Source organism: Talpa occidentalis, unplaced genomic scaffold (genome assembly GCF_014898055.3).
Source record: "Talpa occidentalis isolate TD23 unplaced genomic scaffold, MPIMG_talOcc4v2.1 talOcc4.3, whole genome shotgun sequence".
NCBI lineage: Eukaryota > Metazoa > Chordata > Mammalia > Eulipotyphla > Talpidae > Talpa > Talpa occidentalis.
Genome location: NW_023603184.1, coordinates 40164959 through 40188812, shown reverse-complemented (window position 1 = coordinate 40188812; position 23854 = coordinate 40164959). Strand labels below are relative to the sequence as shown.

At 51.8% G+C, this 23854-nt stretch overlaps 1 protein-coding gene across 2 annotated transcripts in view; it reads left to right on the top strand.

Annotated features, from left to right (window-relative positions):
* The first annotated feature begins 5581 nt into the window (after window positions 1-5581).
* Window positions 5582-23854, top strand: part of ARRB1 (arrestin beta 1) — a 69573-nt gene continuing 51300 nt past the window's right edge. For both annotated transcript variants that reach the window (XM_037522976.2, XM_037522973.1), the window contains exon 1: window positions 5582-5673. In XM_037522976.2, the coding sequence (XP_037378873.1) occupies window positions 5654-5673 (20 nt within the window). In that variant the 5' untranslated portion in view covers window positions 5582-5653. The remainder of the gene's footprint in view (window positions 5674-23854) is intronic.

The following is a 23854-nucleotide window of genomic DNA, read 5'->3' as shown; positions in this document are numbered from 1 at the left end:
TATAGGCCAATCTCCCTAATGAACACTGATGCAAAAATCCTCAATAAAATTTTAGCTATCAGAATCCAACAATGTATCCATAAGATAATTCACCACAACCAAGTTGGATTCATTCCAGGGGCACAAGGATGGTTTAACATCCGAAAATCAATCAACGTTATCCAACACATCAACAAAAAGAAATATAAAAACCATATGATAATATCAATAGATGCTGAGAAAGCTTTCGACAAAGTGCAACACCCATTCATGATAAAAGCCCTTGAAATTCTTGGGATACAAGGAACATACCTCAACATCATAAAGGCCATCTATGACAAGCCAACAGCCAGTATCATTCTCAATGGTGAAAAGCTGAAAGCAATTCCATTAAGATCTGGAACAAGACAAGGATGTCCACTCTCACCACTGCTTTTCAATATAATACTGGAAGTCCTAGCCAGAGCAATAAGACAAGAGAAAGACATCCAAGGAATCCAAATAGGAAAAGAAGAAGTCAAACTATCACTATTTGCAGATGATATGATAATATACATAGAGAACCCCAAAATCTCCACAGAAAAACTAATTCAACTCATCAATCAATTCAGTAAAGTGGCAGGATACAAAATCAACACGCAAAAGTCGGTAGCCTTCCTATACACAAACAATAAATCTGAAGAAGAAGAAATCAAAAAAACCATCCCTTTTATTATTGAAACAAAAAAAATCAAATATTTGGGAATAAATCTAACAAAAGAGGTAAAGGACCTATACAAAGAAAACTATAAAACACTGTTAAAAGAAATAGAAGAAGACACAAAGAAATGGAAAGACATCCCCTGCTCATGGATTGGAAGAATAAACATTATTAAAATGGCCATCCTACCAAAAGCAATATACAGATTCAATGCTATTCCAATCAAAATCTCAATGGCATTCTTCAAAGAAATAGAACAATTATTGATGAAATTCATATGGAATCACCAAAAACCCCGAATAGCCAAAGCTCTACTGAAAAAAAAAGAAGGAAATGGAGGCATCACACTCCCAGACTTCAAACTATACTACAAAGCCATAATCATCAAAACTGCATGGTATTGGCACAAGAACGGACATACAGACCAATGGAATCAAATAGAAAATCCAGAAATAAACCCACAGATTTATGGTCAACTAATCTTTGACAAAGGAGCAAAGACTATGCATTGGAGCAAAGAAAGTTTGTTCAATAAATGGTGCTGGGAAAACTGGGTCGCTACATGCAAAAGAATGAAGCTTGACCACTACCTCACACCATACACAAAAATCAACTCAAAATGGATTAAAGAACTAGACATAAGACCTGAAACCATAAAATACATAGAAGGAAATACAGGCGAAACACTACGGGATTTGCACATCAAAGACATCTTTACAGACACATCACCCAAAGCAGTGATAGTGAAGGCAAAGATAAACAGCTGGGACTACATCAAATTAAAGAGCTTCTGCACAGCAAAAGAGACAATAACAAAAACAAAGAGAAACCCCACCAACTGGGAGAACATTTTTGCACCCAACACTAATGATAAAGGACTGATCACAAAAATCTGCAAAGAGCTGATGAGACTCAGCAACAACAAAGAAAATAATCCAGTCAAAAAATGGGCAGAAGAGCTAAAAAGAAACTTCTCTGAAGAGGAAATGCAAATGGCCAACAGGCATATGAAAAAATGTTCAACATCACTTGTAATCAGGGAAATGCAAATCAAAACTACCATGAGATACCATCTCACACCAGTGAGAATGGCACATATTAAAAAAACTAGCAACAACAAATGTTGGCGAGGGTGTGGAGAAAAAGGAACTCTTCTGCACTGTTGGTGGGAGTGCAAACTGGTCCAACCACTATGGAGAGCTGTGTGGAGATTTCTGGACCTACTAAACATAGAGCTTCCATATGATCCAGCAATTCCACTCCTAGGTATTTACCCAAAGGACACAGAAACATCAATTCCAAAGAGCACCTGCACCCCTATGTTTATAGCAGCACTATTTACAATAGCTAAGCTTTGGAAACAACCCAAATGCCCAAAAATAGATGACTGGATCAAGAAGATGTGGTACATATATACCATGGAATATTACTCAGCATTCAAGAAAGATAAACACATGCAATTTGCAGCAACATGGATGGCGCTGGAAGGGATCATGCTCAGCGAAATAAGCCAAAAAGAAAAAGAAAAATACCGGATGGTCTCACTCATAGCAGGAATCTAGAAAACTTAAATAAGGGACCAGGAAAATGAATATAAGAAAGTGAAAATCAAAATCAACAAAAAACTATGAACCAGAGACACTTTTTGTGGGGTGGGGGGCGGGAGGGGAAGGATTGGGGTCAGAATGGGGCATTTGCAATTGTATGGGGGAATAAAAAAATAAAATTTATTATTTAAAAAAAAATGTAAATGTCTGCTATTTCTTGGAAGTCATTTTAAAATAGTATGTTCTGTTATGTTTGTATATATTTATTTTGATTTTTAAATAAAAATGTGACCTTAAAAAAAAAAAAAAAGTGCTCCTAACTCCTCTTCCCCTACCCACAATCCCTTACTGGAATGACAGCTCCATTTTTCCTATTGATCTCTGATTTGTTAAGTCCTTAGAGTTATTCATGGCGCATTCAACTGTTATTGAATGGAAAGTGAATCAAGAGTCAAATTCTGGCTCTACTACAGAGGAATTTCCCTTTTGGAGAGGCCTGGAGGAAGAGAGTTCAGAGGTCAAGGTGCAGAGGAGGCTGTAAATTTGGGCAAACTACTTAACTTCTTGGAGTATCAGTTTGCTCATTTATAAGAAAAGGGAAATGAGTATATATCTCATAGTATTGTGAGCATCAAGTAGTACCAGGCACACCACACACCCCCTCATGAAGTTTACAGGCTAGTGGGGATGTCTTTGAAATCCTGCATGTTGACTCCACAGTCTACCAATCTGTTCAGCAAACCTAGAATGTTTGCTGCCTGGGAAGAGCTACGTGGGGGCAGGGGTTACCTGAAACCATCTGATGCATCTTCCCCAACTGTTTTACTTGAAAGTACTTTACATGTTTTATAGTAAATTAAACACAGATATTTATTGAGTAGAATGAAGAATTTGCCTGGATTTTTCTTTCTTTTTTTTTTTTTTTTTTTTCAAGATTTATTTATTTATTTATACAAGCACTGGGTACAGTCAGAAGCGCGGGAGGGTGAGAGGATTCACCAGAGCCAGGCCAGGGAACAGAACAGGCAGACAGACAAAATACACTGCTGAGGGGAGCAGCGGGCGGCAGGAGAGGTCTGCGCGCCATGTGGGACCCCTGCTGGTTACCGGGGTTTGAACCAGTGCTGCAGAGGCTGCAGGTAGCTTCGCAGCCCAGCACTCAACCGCTGCGCCACCATTGCCTGGATTTTTCAATCCAGGTGCTCTAGACATCATCATAGAGAGAACCACTGGAGAAACAGCATTTTGTTTCGTGGAACCTGTGTTTTCTATGTGAGGAAACTGATGCTGAGAATGGCAGGACCAGCTTCTCTATCCTGGCTAGTGTCCTCTCTGGCTCATACTGGAGCCTTCTGTCATTATGCAGGACTCTAACGTGCTCTTCTCCAGGTCTCTGACCTCAGGGGCAGGAAGTGTAGTATAGGGGCAGGAAGACCACAGGGCAGGTTTTCTGATCCAGCAGACCAGGTAAAGGAGGAGTCAGGGTCCTTAGTGGCTTTTGCAGGTTTTTTATTTAGATTTACCAGGCATATGGCAGGAGGGGTGCTGGGGGGCCGGGAGGCTGGCAGGCCTCCCAGCCCCCAGCAAGTGGCTTCACTCTGTCTGGGCTCTCCGGCCTTCTCTCACGTTCTCTCTGCTTCTCTGCTCTCCTGCTTCCTTTCGTTCTTGGCCTCTTCTGGAGTCCCCGTAACGCCACCCTTATAAACTCAGTCTCTCAGCCCAGGTATACCCATGTCAGGGGCCTACCATCAGGCATGCATTCAGGACCACAGGGTTCCCTCATCTATCCTAATGACAGGAGGGCAGAAAAGCCTGATACTTTTACCTTACCCTACACATAGCTAGTGGTTTCCTCTCCTTGTCCTGTAGGAATGAGAGTGAAGCCCAGAGGTCAATGTCAGGAGAAGGGTTCTAGGCACTCTCTTCACTCCTAAGATGAGTACTCAGACCCTGGACCACCCTCCCTGCCCATCAGCAACCCACCCTCAACTAACCCCCCCCCCCCCGGAAATAATTACAGTAATTATACAGGGGTATTGTTACCCAACGTTATATAACCAGCATAGGTAACTGCTTCTGAGCATAATTACAGGACATGTTTACAGACCCACAATTGCATCAGAGTAAATGATAGCTTCAGTTCCTCCCATAAATATGCCAATATTAGGGTCCTATTAAGGCCAATTAGCCAAATCCCAAAGGAGAGTGGATGGGAAAGACCTCTCACTCTCCCACTGCCGGCAAAGCAGGGTCAAGAGGTCAAAGCAGATTTGAACTTCAAACAAGGCAGTGTCCTAGTCAGGATTTCACGGGACACCAAGAAGCCTGGAGTGTCTGTGTGTCAGACACTGAGAGGTGACCAGCAAACAATTCTGCAGGTGGTATTAGTATCCTACTTTACATGCTTGGAAATTGGTTCCGAGCCGGCAAGTGTCCAGGGTCATCCACAGCAGACTGTGGTGCTGGACAGGATGCTTTCCATCATGCTATCTGGCCAGGCCAGAATCCGTGACTGTAGCATGTCAGCTCTGCTATGTCTCCTTCCTTATCACCGCTTCTCACTGCTTCCTCTTCCCAGCCACCCCGGTGCCACACCCATGCTAACCTCTGGTGGCCTCCGCCCCATCAGTTCCCCAGCACTGACTTCTCTGGCACCCTCTGTCCTTCCTGTGCCTGTTGCGTTGTTGGGTGTTGTCTCTCCACAGGGGCTAAGAGTTGGGGTGGGGGGAGGGCAGAACATAGGGCAGAAGACGGTGCAAGGCACCTAGAGGGTCCACTCACGCCTGCCGCCAATCCCTCAGGGGTGCCCAGGAGCTGGGCCCCGGGGTGGGCAGACCTTCACCTTCCACTCTCCCTCTCACACCAAGGCTGCCGGGGCCGTGCGCCGCCGCCGGGCGTATGCACAACTGCACAACGACGCACAGGCACATACACACCCAAATCGGTGGGAGCCCACAGTCTGGAGCAGGCACCCGCATCGGCACACTCACTGGCGCGCACTCGCGCACGATGATCCGCCCCATCGTGCCCTCTCACGTACAGCCCCCCACGCGCGCGCGCGCACACCTGGTCACACACCCCGTGGACCCCTCAGTGCCAACCTGGGGCCCTGCCGTGTCCTGCCGCCCTGCCCTCATGGGTCGCTGGGCGGCGCGCGCACTCGCAGACACGCGCACAGGCGCGCACACGCACACGCGCGCACACTCCCCGCGCGGCTCCACGCCCCTGGCCGCGGCCCGGGCGCTGTGCGGCGCGGCGCGGCGCGGCGGGGGGCGGCGGGCGGGGACCCGGGCGGGGGCGGCGGCCCGGAGAGCGGAGGAGGCGGAGCAGGGAGCCGGGAGCCGGCCGGCCCGCGCTCCTCCTGCCGGCCGGGGATTTTCCAGCCTGGGCGCTGACGCCGCGGGTCTCCCTGCGGCCGCCGCGGACCATGGGCGACAAAGGGACGCGGTGAGTGCGGGCGGCGGCCGGGCCCGGCGCGCGTGGGGGCGCTTCGGGGGATTGCGCGGCGGGGGTGCCGGCCCCAGTCCGGGCTCTGCGTTTGCGGCCAGCCCAGCGCCGCGGCCGCTGGCGCGGGGCGCTGCGCTCGCCTCTGCGCGCGGTCTGTGGTCGCTGGCAGGGGCTGCGGGCTGGGGTACCCAGAGGCGAGGACCTGGGCGCCCCACCTGGCTCGCGGCCCTGCCAGCCAGACACACACGCGCGCCCGCGCCCCTGGCACCCGGGGCTGGCCAGCAGACGCAGACGAGCCCGGGGGCAGGTTGACACATACGCTCATGTGGACACACAGGGAACACTCATCCGTGGGCACGCTGGTGCTGGCACACAGGCTGACATTCCCTGCCATCCACTCGTCACTGCCAGTGACACACTTTCACACACTCACTGCTGTATGCTCGTCAGCACATTGTTGGTGGTTGTGTTGACACACGCACACACACATCAGCACTAACACACTCTGATGCTCACAAACATGCTGGCCTACATTGATAAACACATGCACTGTCACAGGCACTCACGGGAGCAAACACTCCCTGGCACACATGTCATCCTGACTGACGTGAGTCCTGGCACACATCTCAGCAACTCAGTACTGGCCAGACCACACCACACAGCGGACAATGCCCATGTAGACGGGCGTCCCATGGTCACAAGCTGAGAGGCCTGGGACCACTGACAAACTCACTCCAGTCTTCACAAGGCAAGAAGTTGAAACACCACACACACACACACACACACACACACACACAGTGGGAGGGCTTCCCTGGTGCCTGGGAAAAACACAGGACATTCCCTCGCTTCTGTCCCTCTGACCCCCTAAGGCCTACAGTGACTGGCTGGGGTCTGTTTTGAGCTGGGGCTGGAGGATCCTCTTCTTAGGATCCTGCCTGCCTGCCTGAGAAAAGGGGAGATGGTGCCTCTGAAATGGGAAACCCAACCCAAAGGAGGAGAGGGCTGGGGCTCAAGATAAGCCATGGCTAGGCTAGGCGCTCAGTTTCAGCCCCTACTTCCAGCTCCTTCTCCCTCCCTTCCTTTAAGTTCTGATACAAGCTTCTCCCTTCTCTCCTCCTGCCTCTTCTACAAACCCCTTTCCATGTTTTCTCTACTTGCTCCTATCCTTATGTCCCTCTTCTCCCTCCTCTCTGCCCTCTCTCTCCTCCCTCTCTCTGCCCTTGCCTCCTAGATTTGTTTGTTGAGTGCCTGCTGTGTACTAGGCGGAGTGCGGAGATCAAAGACGTACAAGACATGCTCCTTCCCTGAAGGAGCTAAGAGACTAGGGAGAAAGGGCCCCAGCGGTGATCATGTTTTGGGGCCACTGACAAAGCAATTTCGCACCCACAGCCATCTGACACACAGCACGGGAAGGGTCCTCCAGAGATTAGATTCATTTTCCAGAAGAAGAAATTGAGGCTCACAGATAATTTGTGCCCTTAAGGCTTCTTCCCAGCCATCCTCCTGACAGCTCTTCAAGAAGGTTCATTTTCCTCTTCCTGTTTTCTGGAAGAGGAGCCAGAGAGCGAGGAGGTTACCTGACTTGGTTAAGGCAGAGACAGGGCAGAGGCTGGAGTCCACTTGGTCGGTTTCCCTGTGCTTGCCCTTGTAGACTGCCCAGCCCCTGATGGGCTCTGGATCTGAGCTCTGGGTGGGGTGCCCTGCTTTGTGTGTGGAAGCCAAGATTTGAGGGGCAGGCTGCAGAAGATCATGAGGCATCTGCATTCACCTTGATGGCCAGTCCTCACTGCATGCGGCTGACCAGCACTGTGACCCAAGTCTCTGTCCTCAGCAGGAGGATGTGTGGTGCCCTCCTCCACCACGTCCATGTCCCTCAAATCCAAGACCCTCCTGACCACTGAGGTCAGACTTTTCTCCCTACAGGGAGGCAGGAGCCATTGCTTTGTTCCTTCCTCCTGTGCTGCTTCACTATCAGGGTGACTCAGCCCCTCTTAGACCTTGGTTTGCTTCTCTGTCGCTTGGGGAGAAGTGTCACTGTTGCCCTCTAACATGGGTGCTTAGCAGGATGGGGACACCATAAGCAGCCAGGCACTGTCGGGTCGGGGTCTTTGCCCTGACGCCCCCGCTCTATCTCTAAGTCACTGAGGGATGGTGGGCCTTTCTGGACTTTAGTTTTCCCTTCTATAAATTGGAGCTCTCAATACTTGCATTTTTCAGGGCTCTCCTATGTTTACTGAATTCGCTGGACAGGGGATGAAGTGATCCCTAAAACCCAGAGCCCAGACCTGACTAAACTCCCCCAATTGTAGCCTGCTCGCTCTTTCTCCCTGTCACCCCAGGCGGTTTCCCTCTCCCTTCCAGACAGGGTTGCCTGAGTAATGTAGAAGAGAAGGGCAAAATCAATAACGAGTTGTACCCTGTCTTGTTCTGTAAGCCGTGGGATTCTACTTTATCTCTGACTTGTAAGAGGAAACTGCAAATGTCCGATACTCTAAGGATCAGGAGTCATCACATCCGTCCCACTGCCTGGATTTGCACCCCCCACATGAAAGTGACGATGAGAATTAATCAGAAACTGTCACTGCCCTATGGGGACTCTCAGGGCCAAGGGGGAAAAAGGGATGAGACAAATACCTGTATAGGACTCATCGCCGGGCCCGGAGTGCGAGGATTGCTCCTGCAAGGTGCTCTGGGAGCAATGTCATCTCTGTTCCAAGATGTAGACTGAGTGCCAGGGCTAGGGGTTCAGAGAGAAATGGCTCCAGTCTACCCCCAGGGGATTTAGAGCAGAGCAGGTGATTGCGATGCAGGTTGACATATGCTGGGGGACGGCTGAGGAGGAAGCTGCAGCCCAGCCCCAGCCCGGGGCCAGGATTGGGGGGGGCACAGTAAGAGCAGCCTTCCTGGGAAGAAGGTGGCCTTGGAGCTACTCAGCTTCATCTGGAAGGCCAAGGAGGCCAAGGGGGTGGGGTGGGGACGTCATTCCTGGCCGAGGGTGCAGAGCGTGCAGAGGCTGGGAGGCATGAAGCAACACGTGCCACCTGCCAGTTGGGCTGAGAATGATGGGTGAGCCTGAAGGGATAAACATGGGCCAGACAGCCAGAGCCTGGAATGTCAAGCAGGGGAGAGAGGATTTTCTCCTGAAGTCAAAGTCGCTGGCGATTCAGAGAAGAGTGAGAGGAGGGCCGCGGGGGAGCAATTTTCATTTTAAAGAGAGGCCTTTGGTAGGGAAGAGCAGGCCTAGAAGCAGAGAGACCTGTGAGGAGGCAGGGGCAGAGCTGAAATAAGGTTCTGGTGAGGACAGGATGAGGACTATGCACAGGGCGGCGGTGTCCATTAGCTTACGGGTCACATGTCTGCTTTGTGTCAGGAGATTTTCATACGTGATCTCATTTGCTTCTCCCAGCGATCCTATTTGTATAGGGATTGTCTTTCCCATTTTACAGATGAGGAAGCAGACTAGGAGTGATTAAGTGATTTGTCCACTGCCATTCCACCCGCGGGCCTGCCTGCACACACAGCCCCTCCCTCTGGGTGAAAGTGTACAGCAAGGGGCCTCCCCAGTGGTGCAGGCAGTTGAGCGCAGCTCTGTGAAGCTGTCCACAGTCTCTGCAGCCGGCCAGGGAGAAACCCACATGGCGCGGCAGACCTCTCCTGTCTCGCCCGCTGCTCCCCTCCGCAGTGTCTTCTCTCCGTCTGCCTGTTCTGCTCCCCGCTCTGTCTCTGGTGAATTCTCGCACCTCTGGCCCATACCCCAGTTCTTGTGTGAATAAATAACTAAATCTTTTTTTTTTAAAAAAGAAGGTGTACAGCAGGGACAGGCTTGTGTCCCCACCCCCCTGGTGGCGCCACCCTCAAGTTGTGCATCCTCTTGCTCTGGCTGTTCCCTCTAACTCAGTGGGCAACATGAAGGTCCAGAACTAGACGACAGGAGGGACTTTCTAAAAGGAAATGAATGGACTGGAATTTCCTTTCCTACAGATGTTTTGAACGCTTCCTTTTTTGGCAGGGCAGGCAGGCGGGTGTGACAGGGACACCTAAGGCCAGCTCCTCGTTGTCTCTGTGGGTGGTTAATCTCTGTGTGACCCATCTTGGCTGGAACACTGGGAAGTCCTGTGGCTCTGGCCAGGACCCCTTGTGGGCTGCTGAGCGCAGAAGGGTGCAGCCTGTTCCACTGCTTTGATCTCTGATTCTAGGTCAGACTCTGGGCTTCAGACTCCTCAGCGGTTCTCTTTCTTCCACGCTTGGGCCTTCTTGCCAGGGGCTGGAGCTTCCCCTCGGCATGGGCTCAGGGGTCCTGGGTTGTGGGCTTGCCATGCCTTGGACCTGTAGCAATGGAAGAGTGTCAGCACCCTCGAGTGGCCCCCTGGTCTCAGCCAGGCCATCCTCCAAGGTCAAAGTGACAGGTTTCCTATGCCATGGAGACCTGTAGCAGGAGCAGCTTGGCAGGGGGCTGGCGCAGTCAGACTTAGACTGCAAGTTGAGGAAGTGGTGGGGAGGCTTCCATAGAGGTGGCTCAAGATCTCAGGGTGGGGATGGAGGTGGGAGGCAGGATTCAAAAATCTTAGATTTAGAGATGGTGGCTGATGTGGGGAGTGGGGATGGCACAGAAAGAAGGTCGGCAGTATGAAGAGAGGATGGTTAGCAGCCTCTGCGGCCAGAGCTCTGACACCTGAGGGCAGAGAGATGAGGTAGGACTCTGAGGGGGAGCTGGGTTCTAGGAGGCCAAGAAACAGGGAGAGCCAACAGAGAACCCTGGGATTTAGCCAGAAAGCAATGGCTGGTGATGTGGTGCAGGACCTGGGGATGGTGAGGTCAAAGCCAGGCTATAGGGCCTCCCTGGTGGCACAAGGGGTTAAGACATAACCTATGAAGCTATCCACAGCAGCTGCAGCACGAGTTCGATCCCCGGTCAGGGAGCTACCCACATGGCGCAGCAGACCTCTCCTGACTCGCCCACTGCTCCCCTCAGCAGTGTACTTTGGTCAATCTGCCTGTTCTGCTCCCCACTCTTTCTCTGGTGAATCCTCTCACCCCCCCACACCTCTGGCCTGTACCCCGGTTCTTGTATGCATAAATAAATATATCTTAAAAAAAAAAAAGCCAGGCTATAGATGGCAGAGTGGAGAGGGGAAGGACCATGCTTTCCTTGGAGCTAGACGACCCTCTAGGAAGAGGGTGTGAGGCCCTGGGCTGGGGACAGTGGAGCTGTGGTGTGAGGACCTGGGGGGCAGGTTCAGCTGAGAGGTAGGAGGGACATTTTGGGAGGGTAAGTTGATCACAGGAAGGTGTGTCTGTATTGGTTCCTGAAAAGAGCCATCAGCAGAAAAGGCTTCCTAGAGGAGGTGCCCTGAGTTGGGTCCTAAAGCCTGAGGCTGGCTTAGGTGTTCAAGACAGAATGAAAAACCGATGTGAAAGTGCAGACAGGGGGTGCAGGTATGGGAGTGTGAGGGGTGAGGCTGTCGAGGGAGGTGGCATCCTGGTGAGCAGGCCTTGGGTGCTGGGGTTGGTCAGTTTCAGGGCACTTTCTCATTCATTTATTCATACCTAAGGTGTCTTTGCACCCTACTTGGTGAGCTCCTTGTGGTTTGGGGCTATTTCTGTTTCCTGTGTGCTGGTCCATTATCCACCTCAGTCTGCTTCATAGAGGATGCCTGACTGAGGTTTGTTGAATGGGCTGAGTTTCCTCCCTTCTGCGTCTGCTATCAGCCCAGGGGCCCCTTTAGTGCTGAAATTAGGTCGTTCCCATTAGGGAATGTGAAGGATGGAAACCATGTTTCCTACATAAGACTGTGGGGGGCTCCTCCATCAGACTGGGAAGTCCTGAGGGAGGGGGACATACAATCCCAACCAGAATGGTGTCCTTGCAAATGAGGCCTGTTTCTGCCTAGTCAGACAGACTTCTGAGGCAGCTTCCTACACCAGCTTGGAGGCTTCTGAGGGAAGGATGTCTCCCCCATCAGACACCCGTGAGTGGGGCATGTCTTCAGTTTAAACCCTGGAAGCCTGGAACTAGGACAGATATTATCCCTGATGGATCCTGGCACCCTCCCTCCATCCTATGAGTAGAATGCGTCCTGTCCCAGGGGTGGCTAGAATTCTACTGGGGTGGAGGGGGGTGTAGGACAAGGGGTGGGGCAGGACAGGGTAGCTGCTTTTGAGAGAGGAACAAAGGACTCTGTTGTCTAGCCCCTTCTTCCCTCCCTGAGAGGCCCCCAGCAGGGTCGTCTCTCTGGAGACAGCCTCCTCCTTCCTGGGTCTGGCCCCATCTTTAGTCCCACTTCAGAGGAACTGCTTGTTCCTTCCCAGGAGACCAGATGCCAGACGAGGCCCCTAGGAGGCCAGGCCCCAGGGACCCTACCAGAGAGGTCCCTGGAGTTCTGTGTGACTGAAGTCACTATGGCAACTGAGCAGCTTTCCCTCTGCCTAGGACTGGCTGCTTCTGCCTGAGACCACAGGGGGCCTCAGTACCAGAGAGAGATTTGTGTGTTGGTCTAAAGAGCATGGAGCCGGGCCTCCCTGGTGGCGCAAGGGGTTAACACACCATACTACGAAGCTATCCGCAGCCACTGCAGCACTGCAGCGGGGAGTTTGATCCCCGGCCTTGGAGGTGACCCACATGGCACAGGAGACCTCTCTTGTCTGACCTGCTGCTCCTCTCAGCAGTTGCTGCTCCCCTCAGCAGTGTATTTCAGTACATCTGCCTGTTCTGCTCCCACTCTGTGTCTGGTGAGTCCTCTCACCTCCCGCATCTCTGGCCTGCACCCCAGCTCTTGTATGCATAAATAAAAATAAATCTTTAAAAAAAAAAAAAGAGCATGGAGCAAGGTGGGATGCCATGGTCAATGTCAGGCAGGAGGCAAGGCTTCTCACTCAAGGTCAGAGCCACTCGGCAGCTGTGCAGGGTACTGCCTATCTCTCCAGGGTGCACCTCGAGTTGCAGCTGTGGAATGGGTATGGGCCTAGATGAGGCAAAAGCTGTCTTCCATATTGGCTTCATAACTGGTCTTTTTGCATCTCTCCCCCTTACCCCAGCCTGTGCAATTAATGCACATGGATGCATTTTGGCAAAGAGTCAGGGGAGGGGGTAGCAAGTGGACTACTAGGCTGCACCAACACAGGAAGGTCCCAGAGGTATGCTCTCAGCTTACTCATTGCTGTGTGACCTTGAACATGGCATTCATCCTCTCTGGAACTTCGTCTCCAGAGAGATCAAATGGAAGTCATATCAGTCAGCAAGTGGGAGGCCCTTTCCTGTTTTCTGCTAGCAGGTTTAGGAGTGCACCTCTCATCTGGGGGCCAGAAGTGGAGGGTTGAGCAACTTAGGCCTTTGCTACTGACCACAGGATTGGGACTGCTGAGGAGCTGGGCGGACTTCTGTTCCGTATGATCCCATCCTGGCCTTAGCAGCCTTGCACTCCCAAAGTACCTGTAAGAAGGCAGGTGCTTGAAGGTTTCACCCAACTCTGCCTAGGCCGTTGCTCCTCATAGACATTCTCCTCTGGGTGCCCAGAGTCCCCAGAGTGATCTGATTAGCATAGATTAGAGACTGATTAGCATAGTGGTTAGGCTCTAGGAGGAACCAGATTTCCTGGTTTCAAATGCCAGCTCTGCCACTTACCAGTTGGATGATGGCCCAGTAGTTTAACCCTTTCTCTACTGCAGCTGTCTCATCTGTAAAATGGGGTGGTAGTAGTGTCCTGCACCCTGGGTTGTCACTAGGCCTAAATGAGTTATTTTTTGGAAGTAGGTGATTGGTGAAGTTCAGAAATGAGTCCCCGAGACAAGGGCAGTGTAATGTGAAGTTAGCTCTTAGATGATTTCTGGTTGCATCTGCATCCCTCACTCTGAACTCCTCTGTGTGGTTCACTCTTGCGGCCCCAACAGCCTGTTTCATTGTTAGCCTCCTCCTCTAAGAAGCCTTCAGTGACCTCCAAGTACTGCCTGTGGCCTTTTTGTTTTTCCATATTCTTTCTCTCCCCTTTTTTCTCCACTCATCCTTCCCTCTCTGCTTGGATCCTGGCTGTTTGCACACTTGAGATGTTCTGTGTGAGACCAAGGGCACCTGGCCTGGGCCTGTTGTCCTGAGCACCTGTGCAGCCCTGGCATGGCACTGAGCTGCATAAATATTTGTTCAGAGAAGGAGACTGAATGTAGGTGTTTCATTGGGAAAAGATATACTTAGGGGGTGGAGAGTGTGGTTGGTGAGAACAATGGGATATCATTGCTGCTTCTGAAATACCTAAAATACCTAACAGTGGTCCAGAGCCACAGGCATTAAATTATTCCTTGTGGGGCCTCCCTGGTGGTGCAGTCGGTTGAGTGCAGCGCCATGAAGCTGTCTGGAGCCTCTGTAGTGCCAGTTCGATCCCCGCTGGCCGCAGAGATACCCACATGGTGTGGCAGACCTCTCCTGTCTCGCTTTCTGCTCCCCTCAGCAGTGTATTTCGCCAGTCTGCCTGTTCTGCTCCCCACTCTGTCTCTGGTGAATCCTCTCACCCTCCTGTGCATCTAGCCTGGTACCCCGGTTCTTGTATAAATAAATAAATCTTTAAAAAAAAGAGAGAGAGAAATTATTCCTTGTGACCCAAAGGGTAAAGGTCATGGGTGACCGGCTTTGCCTTGCTAGGAGATCAATCTTGTCTTCCGACAACCAGCTGTACCTGACAAGGGGATCAGTGGCTCATTCCAGCCTCCGTGCCTTTACTTCTCTGCTCCCCATCCAGCATGCCATTCTCCTGTCTTGTCTCTTGACTTGTCCAAACCCTACTTCCTAAGTGCCCCACTATAGAGCCATCCCTACCTGGCCTGCAGGGGGTGGACTCCATTCATCAACCCCATCTTCGATGCTTACCGAGCCCTTTCTGGGTTTGGGCTATGGCAGGTCAGCAGTGAGACCCTTTAGGATCTGGCTAAGCATATCCAGAGTGGTTTGACCTGGTGAGCATGGGATCATGGCTTGTGATGACCAACTAGTGATCAACGAGCTCTTTATGCAGTTCCTTGGCCTGCAGAGCACAGAACTCCCCGTTGGCTTCCTACTGGGCAAATACTCAGAACCCACCTAATTACTGGGGACAGAGTTCTGGGCACTGGACCCAGCAGGCTGCGGTCATAATCAGCTAATTAAACCACCCAAGAATTGCTTCATGGCCCAGACAGTGGAGGGAAGGGGTGGGGGCGGTGAGGCGCAGAGGAGAAGTGAGGAGAGGGAAGTTTTGCAGGGAGGCTTCAGACCTTGGGCCTGCAGTCAGAGCTGGTTGGAGGGAAGCAGAAAGTGGGGGTGAGGGGGGAGGAAGAGGGCAGGGAGAGAGACAGAGAGACATGAAAGAGGGTGATCGCAGGGTCTATATCCAAGGACATGGGTCAAGGGCAGAGGCTCTAGCCTGGGGGCAGGGACTCCACTTGTTCACTGTCCCTGTGATACTATGGGCAAGTTGTTTTTTTTTTCCTTGGGCCTCAGCTTCTCCAAGCAGGAAGGGCAGAGGGTCTAAACAGCAGGCTGTGTTCTGTGCCTCATCGCTTGGCTCTGGCAGTCCTGCCTTCGGGAGGTGGCAGACCTCGCTTGTGCCAGCCGGATTCAGCCTGAGGTTGAGTTGTAGGGGAACCAGTGTCTGTCATGCCCTATCCCTATCCTGTCCTGTGGATAGGACACCACTGTCCTGTGGCTCCCAAACTGGGGTCCTCAGCGAGAACTCTTTAAGCTTGAGCCCCCCTTTTTTATTTAACTTAAATTTTCATACATTGTTGTTTATTTTTGTATAATATTTGATTTCTCCTCTCATGTGCTATCCTGATAAATCTCCCACCACCACATCACAAGTGAACCATCCCCATAGTCCCTTGCGCTGAGCCCTGTCTTTGCCATCAGCAAGGAATTTCCCAAGTGGCACCCCCAGTGGGAGTGGAGCTGGGGCTCTTCAAAGGTAAAGACACTGGGATTGGTACTTAGTATGGATTACAGAGTCCTGCAGACTCGGCTTTGCCGTCCAGCAATACTGCTCACTGACTCCATGACCCAGGGTGAAGACCTTCAACTCGCTGGACTGATGCCCATTTTCTCACTTATGAAACAGGTGTAGTAATATCACCGATTGTGTGCGGTTGCTGAGGGCAGAGAGGGTCAGGACTTGCTAAAAACAATCAGTTATTCAGCCCAGGAATGGATCTCAGTTTTTCTATCTCTGCCCCCTTTCACCTGCATCTCCTTCTTCTTCTGACCTGCCCAGGACTGTGTGTGGGGTGAGGGACTTTGTTGGGCCAGAGAAGCTCAGAGGATGGCCCGAAAGGGAAGTGAGATTTCCCAGGGCCACGGAGGGTTGAGCAGTGTCCAGTGTTGTGCTGGGGCAGCATGGGCCCCCTCCCTTTTGACCCCTCACCCATGGCCATTCTTGGGGAGGAAGTAAAGTGAACTTGGGGGACAGGAAGCCAGGGGACCCAGGGGGCCTCCCTTCTTTAGCCCCAGCCCCCAGTTGCCCATGTGGAGCCCAGAGCCTGTTTTTTCTGCCAGGGAAGTCAGCAGGCCACTGTTTCACACACTGAGAAAACAACAGCTCTTCCTGGTTCCCAGTCCCTGCAGGAGGTGCCTGTCTGGAGCTGGGGCCTTGGAAAGCTGTGCCTGCCTGCCTGCCTGCTGCAGAGGTCTGGAGGTCTAGAGCAGAGGCAGCAAAGGAGGCAGCTCTCTCTGCCTCCCCTCCCCCAGCTCCTCCCAGCAGTGCTGGGCTGTGACACGCCAGGGCCTCTGACTCCAAGGAAGCTGGTTACATAACTCGCATGACTCCCTGCTTCCTTCTTCCATCCCTTCCCAGAGGGGCTGGGAGGAGGAGGCCTGCTCTGCTCAGGATTCCTGGGCTGGAGAGGTCACTGTGCCATGCCCTTGCCTGGGTGCTGGTCCGGCTGCCCACCCCATTTCGGGAGAGGAGCTGTGTGTACTGGCTGAGTGCAGACCACTGGGACTAGCTCTGCGCACTGCGCACTGCCCCCCTCCCTGCTGCTTCTGGGAGCAGAGCTGTAAAGGGGAGAAGGCTCATTAGAGGAAACAGGCCATGTCCTGAGATAATTTGCCTGCAAAGTGCCCTCAGAGGGGAGTTGGTCTCTCTGCAGCCAGAGGAACAAATAACCAATATTTTCCAGTGTGTTCCATTCAATTCCACAAACATTTCTCAAGCACTTGCTGGGGGCCAGACCCAGACCTCTCCTTGAGGAACAAGGAGCAATCTGAAGCTTGGTGGGCACATCTCTCCTAAAGGGGAGTCAGAGGCCAGCCAAAGCTGTGGCTCTGCTCCTGTCTCCCACCTGAGATGATGCCCTTTCTTATAGGCTGGGCCCTGGGGTGGCAGGGACCATAATGATTAAGAATACCACCCTGAGGCCTCTGCACCAGGCCTTTTCAGAGCTGGTTTATACTTCAGTTCAGCCTCCCCTACCCTCTTGAAGCAGTTCCTGTGAACAAGTACTTTGTGACTAACTGCCATGCAGGTCCTGTGCTGGGTGCTTGCGGTAAGAAGAGGAAACAGACAGGCCTGCATATTGCTTAGACTTTTGGGGGGAGAAACAGTAGATCACAACGTGCTAGGGCAAGGGGTTGCTGGGGATTTGTTTATGCTGGAGCCAGAGCAGCGTGGTGGTTAAGGATGGCTCTTCAGAAGGGGCGCGCTGGCCCAGGCTTCAGCAGGTGGGTTTGAGATCAGTCAGAGGGGGTGCTTATCTTGGCGATGTCTATGATGGATGCTTTCAGCTAGGACAGACTTCCATCATGAGCTGCTTGAGAATCCACCATGCCAGGCAGAGTTGGTCCTGGCTGTCAGCAAGGGGTATCCCGAAACTGAGACTGCTTGAGGCGGCAGACTCTAGGGTGCCAACTGAACGTCCTGCACTCAGCATCACAGCGAGTGTTTGGACCTGGACAGAGGAAATGGAAACCAGGTCTGTCTGCCCTTCCTCTGGTGGAGGCAAGGGGAGCGAAGATTTCTCTCCTGCTGAGGGGACCCAGCACAGGTCTGATGACTGTGCCGCGCTGAGCAGCAGGCAGGGCATAGTTTGGAGACCATGTCTTCTGAGAAACAGCTCTCGACTTTGGGGTTGTGTGATTGCGCGCTCTGGGGTGGGGTAGCAGGGAAGAGGGGATGTTGGCTGTTTCTACAGCTCTGAGGCTGTCCCTGGGGCATCTAGGCATGTGGCCCATGGCGGCGAGAGGGAAAGAACTAGGGTTCTCACTCCCCACCTATAGGTAGCCTCGGGGAATAGTTCCCTCCCTTCTCTGTTGTGTCTGTGCTGATGAAAATGCTGGGCACATTAACAGGGCTCCGGGGATGCTTGATTTCCCTGTGGGTCTGTGTGGCCCCAGGGCAGTGGAAGAAACCTGAAGCATTTCTAAACTTAAAAAAGAACTTTTTTTAAAAAAACAGATTTTTTTTTAATATCCTAAAAATGACACAGATGATCACACGGCATAATCGAGTGGTTAATATGCACATATTCATTTGTCAGATTATTTAGAGTGCTGACTCCTCAGCAGCAGCGAGCGGTGTGCGCCTCTGATCTTCACCATCTTGCCGTGAAGTTTGCAAAAAGAAAAAGACCAAAAAAAAAAAAAAAAAAGTAAAGATTTTTTAGTAGGAAGAACTTTCAAACAAACAACGCTGACCCCCCCGCCATAAACTGACCTGGCTCCCACTAACCTCAGCTTCACTGAAGGTAGAGCTGGGGTGGGGGATGGAAGGTGGCCCGGAGTTAAATGGAGAACAAACCCTAACTCTAACTCTCGGGGCCCCCAACCTGATGGTGACGGAGACATGCTTTTCTGCTCCCCATCCCACTGCCACCAAGTTTAGTTCAAGTCCAGCTCTGGCCTGAACTGTTGCAGTAGTCTTCAGGCTGAACCTTTGCTCAGTGGAGGTCCCCCAAGCCTGCCTCTCTGTTCTGCCCCAGCTTAAAAGCCCATCAGTTGCTCCCTATTTCTATAGCACAGGACACATTCTTCCCTTGGCACTCAAGGCCCTCTGGTCCGCCCCATGCTTCTTCCCACGCTCCTTTCCCCACTCACCACACAGCCAACACTCTGGCCACACTGGCTTTTTTGTATATTTTCACACCTCTGTGCCTTTTTGTTTAAGCCAATCTCTTTTGTCTGGAATGCATTTCTCCTCTGACAGGTGAAATCGCCCTTAGAGTTTAAGGTTGAGCCTAAGCTCAGCGCAGTTCATTTGAACACATTTCCTTGGGGGGCCTGCTCTGTGCTTTGGCAGGAAGATGTCCCTTGACCCCTGTTGCCTGGCCAGGTGCTTGGTGCTCCTCTCGGTACCTCGCAGGCTTCGGGGTGCCCAGGCAGCTTGTGGTCACTATGTCAGTTTCCCGTGCTAGAGAGCAGATGTGTGTCTGGTGCTTCTTGAAGCCCCAGCACTTGAGAAGAGGCACCTAGGTGTGCAGAAGTGCATGAAGCAGGAGTGTAAGCACCCCGCCCCCCACTCTCTCCACCCCGTGGTTGTACTCAAACATGTAGGGACCAGAATTGGGTCTGGGCAGAAGTCAGGGAAGATTCCCTGGAGGGAGTGAGCCCTGAGCTGATGCTAACCCAAAGGAGAAGTACACTTTCCTTCTCACTTCCTTCCTGACCCTGGTGTGAAAGAAAACAGTTGAAATTGCTTCTGAAAATGGAAATGTCTATTTTTTTTTTTAAAGATTTACCTATTTATGCATACAAGAGCTGGGGTGTAGGCCAGAGGTGCCTGGAGGGAGAAGATTCACCAGAGACAGAGTGGGGAGCAGAACAGGCAGACTGATGATATACACTGCTGAGGGGAGCAGCGGGCGAGACAGGCAAGATCTGCTGCACCATGTGGGTAGCTTTCTGGCTGGGAATTGAACTCGTGCTTCAGTGGCTGTGGGTAGCTTCATAGTGCTGAGACGTAACCCCTTGCACCACCACGGAGGCCCAGAGATATCCATTTTGAATGGGTGTTGGGCTGTCCATCGTGAAGATGATTAAATAAGGCATGTACATTTCTCCCTCTCTCCCGCCTCTCTCTCTGCATACATTTTCTGACCATGCCAAACACCGGCTATAAAAATTGATTAAAAACATGTCTTAATATCGTTCTACCTTCTTATTGTTCATGCTAGAAACTGCCCTTTCTTTTCTCTGTCTCATTCAGAGTTCAGGTCTTAGCATGTCACTTACAACTCTGTCTCTGGGCAGGCCCATGTCACCTTTCTGAGCCTTGGTTTTCTTGTGTATGCCATGGGTGTGATAATACCCTCCTCATGGAGTTTTAGTTACTGATGCATGTGAGGGCTGAGCAGGTGCCTTGACAGTGGTTCCTCATTGAGTGGGGGCCACCCTCAGACTGGAAACGGGTGGCCATGTTGGTTCACCCACGTGTCCTCCATGCTCAGGCCACAGCCGGGCATGTTCAGGTGATCTACCTGCCTGGTGCCCCTAGGGCCACCTTAGTCCACATCTTGGGAAACCCCTCAGTCCTGGATGAGTGGGGACTGTCCTGTGCTACATTCTCCATAAGGGTTTGTGGCATCTCCTTTGCTTCATAATGGATGAATCACAAGGGAAGGACTCGGGCAAGCATGGGCAAGCTCTGGGCAGCTGATGAGGTGGTCTCGTGAAGGGACTGGTAGGCCCTGCAGGCAGAGAGTAAGAGCTGTGCAAGGGAGCCATCACTGCTTGGTAGGGTCTGGGAAGAAACAGGGACCTGAGACTCTAAGGCTGTTGCTTTCAAGCAGGTTTTAAGCTTCCAAGATCCACACATCCAGAGGGAAGGCAATTCTTGACTTCCACTTTCTCCGATGAGGCCTGGAATGCTGCCACCTCTGGCTTCTTCTCCACCTTGGAAGTTGGAGGCTTCACGTCCCTTCACCTGTGTCCGATGTGCCTGCCCACTGTCTTGTGTGCTGTCCACTCCAGACTGAGATGATACTGGATTCTCAGATCCAGGCCCAGAGGCTGAGGCTTAGTTGCCCCACCTGTTCCATAGGGACACAGCCCTTCCTCCCAGAGTGTCTGTGACTGTCATCTGTGGAGAGCCACTCTGCATGTCTAGGACATAGTAGGTGCACATTGATGAAACTTGCTCCCAGGGCTGTGGTGTGGACCAAATGGTATGTGGGATATGGGAGCCCCTAGTAAACTGTGTCAAGCTCTACAAATATTTGGGGATGGAATTCTTTGCACAAATATGTGGGACGGACTGCACTTGGCAGTCAGGGTTCCAGGTGCTGGTGGGGCTGACCCTTATGACTTCCCAGAAATATGCACCAAGATCAAAAAAGAAATCCAACCTGCTGCAGGTGCAAGCGTGCATACCCCATGGGCAGGTCCTGCACTCAGATGAGCTCTGCATCTTCTGCAACCAAAGCAAGAGAGAGAGAAACAGACTTGGACCGACTGCAGGAGAGCTTTAGTAGCGGCAGGACGAGTGACAAGAAGAAGGAAAGTCCTCTGGAGCCTCTTCTGTCTGCTGGGCCGGAGGCAGGGCCTTTGTGCAGGCGGGTGGTGCTCAGATCGCCTCTGGGCCCTTCCTCCAGTCCAGAGGCGGACTCACCACAAGGCTGCTACAGCTCCGCTTCAGGCCCTGTGACGCATCGGTGTGCTCAGGGGTTTGCGAAATGTGGAAAAAGATGTTTTTGGGTTCTTTTACTATGATTATTTGAAAAGAGGACTTCCCAACTGCATAAGCTTCAGCCCCACAAGCCTGGATCTCCTGCTGCGCTGGATGGTTGGTCCTCTGCTGGGATGTTGGTGCCATAGCAGCTGCCGGTCCCCAGGGAGGTATCAGCCCACAGTGTGGACCTGGCCATCAGCTAGAACTCTCCCTGCTGAAATGGGACCTGAAATGCATCTGGGGCAGCCAGTTCTGGGTCAGGCCAAGCTCACAGCTCTACCTGCTATATAAGGGATGGGAAAGGCATCTCTGCCCTTAATCTTACTCATCTGCAAAATGGACATAACAGCTACCTGGAAAGACTGGGGAAAGGTTTAACTAATGTACAAGGTGGAATTGTCTAATGCAGCCCAGGCTTGTGGGAGCTCAGTAAATGTTGGTGGAAGCTGGATGGAGATGACCAAGGGGAACTCATCCCTTCCCTTGGGATGGGGCCAGTTCTGCTGTCAAGTTCATCTGTGCGGGACTGTACCTGGGGCTGGGTACTGAGAGTGCAGGCTACTGGGGCAGTCAGATGACCTAAGAGAGTGACAATGCTTGTAAACTGTGCGGGCACAGCAACCTGGGAAGGGGCTGTTGTAAATGGAATGGGCCCTCTGGGGGAGGGGCAGGGCGACCGTCCCTGCTCCTGGAGGGGACAGGAGCTTGCCTGGTGTTGATTTTGAGCCTGAGAAAAGCTGCCATAGCCAACTGATCTGACCTTTCCTGCTCAGAAAGGAAACCAGGCCAGCAAGGTGTGCTGCTTCCTCCTGCAGAGTGGGGGAGGAAAGCCTAGTGGGGGTTACCTCCTGTCCTTCCCTAACTTTAGGGCCCCTACATTGAGGGGAGGGAGTTGGAGACTGGGGTGGGAGCTATGAGAAAAGCCCATGGGTTTTGTTGTCAAATTCCACCCAGATTGTATGTTACATCTGTGGCCTTGAGATAATTACATACTCTTACTGAACCTCAGTTTTCTCCTCTTTAAAATGGGAATAGAAATATCCTCCCCTGTTGTGCTAAGGCTTAAATGAGATCATACAGGCCTTAGTACAGTGCCTGGCACACTGTAGTGCTCAAGAAATGCTGGTTGCCCCTCTCTCCTACCCTATGACCCTCGTGGACCTGTGTTGCTCTCAACCCTTTCACCCACGTGTCTGTGCCTCCAGGTGGGCTGTGGGCTCTCTGGGGGTAGGGGCTTTTTGTATGTCCTTGCAGCCTCAGCCTGGTGCAGTTCCTTGAACTGGTTGGTGGGAAGCTGCACTGGCCCAAAGAAAAGTGTCCTAAATTTGAGCAGGAAACTCACTGGAAGCCTACACCTCTCACCAGAGGCCCACTGTGTGGTCTCTGCCCTATAGAGCTCAAATGGTCACTTGTAACTGACTTGCTGTGAGCCTCTGCACCAGTGATTTTGTTTTCTTTTCTTCCAAGCACTTAGCACCCCTGTAATCAAATTGTTACTTGGTCTGTGGTTAAGACCAGCCTCTCCCCACTGGAATGCCAGGGCCACAGGAGCCGTGTCCCCAGACGACAGCGCCTGGCACAGGGGCATGCGTGCATTTTTGTTCAATGAATGGCTGTCTTTTTCTTTCCCTTCTCTGAAGTCAGGTCTGGTGCGCCTCCCAGCCCAGCCACTTTATAGTTGGGGCAAGTCACCCTGCCTCTTTTAGGTTCAGTTTCCTCATCTTTAAAATGGGGGAAATTGTTGATCCAGAATAATCCAGTGCTCAGCCTGGAACAAGCTAAGCATCCAATAATTTCAGCTGCTATTTTTTCCAAATGATCTCCAAAGATCCTTCTAGTTCAGACCTTCAGTGACCTCTCTGCCTTTGGTTGGGAGGAGGCTGGGGAGAAAGTTCCATTCCTCATAGACCCTCTCTACTGGCCTCACAATGGATTTGGAGCTCTGTGCAAACTGTTTATGTTTCCCTGCAGAGTTTATTACCCAGCCGGGGCCTTCTGCAATTAATTACAAGCAAAGCAAATAACTTGTCCCTGGGAGGCTGGGCTTGGCATAAACATTTACATCCAGCCAGGGGCTGGCCCAGGGGTTAGGCTCTTTCCTGAGGCCTTTGGAACTGACAGGGATTAGAAGATGAGGGCTGGGAGGGGTAGGATGGGTTAGCGTGCCCGGCAGAAACAGCTTTCCTTCAACAGTTTCTCCTAGGCTCCTCCTTAGGAGGCACGGGGCATATGCTTCTCTTTTAATGTTCCTAATTAACCCAAAAGTCAAGTCCTGGTTTGCAGATGAGGAAATTGAGGCTCAGCTAAATCAGGCAGTTTGCCCAAGGCCACACAGTTTTCAGGGGCAGCAGGATTTAAAGTTCTCTTGGCAGCTGTGTAGATAAAAAAGAGTACAACAGAGAAGTTAGAAGCTGGGAAATCACTGAGGGTTTGTTCATCCCTTTACCACATATGTGTAAGCCTCTGTCATGTGTGCGGGAGGCCCGAGGAGCCAGTGGTGACAGTACTGGGCTGAGACTGTTTGCCCCCACAGTGAGTGCCGGAAGCTTTCTCAGGGTAGACCCATC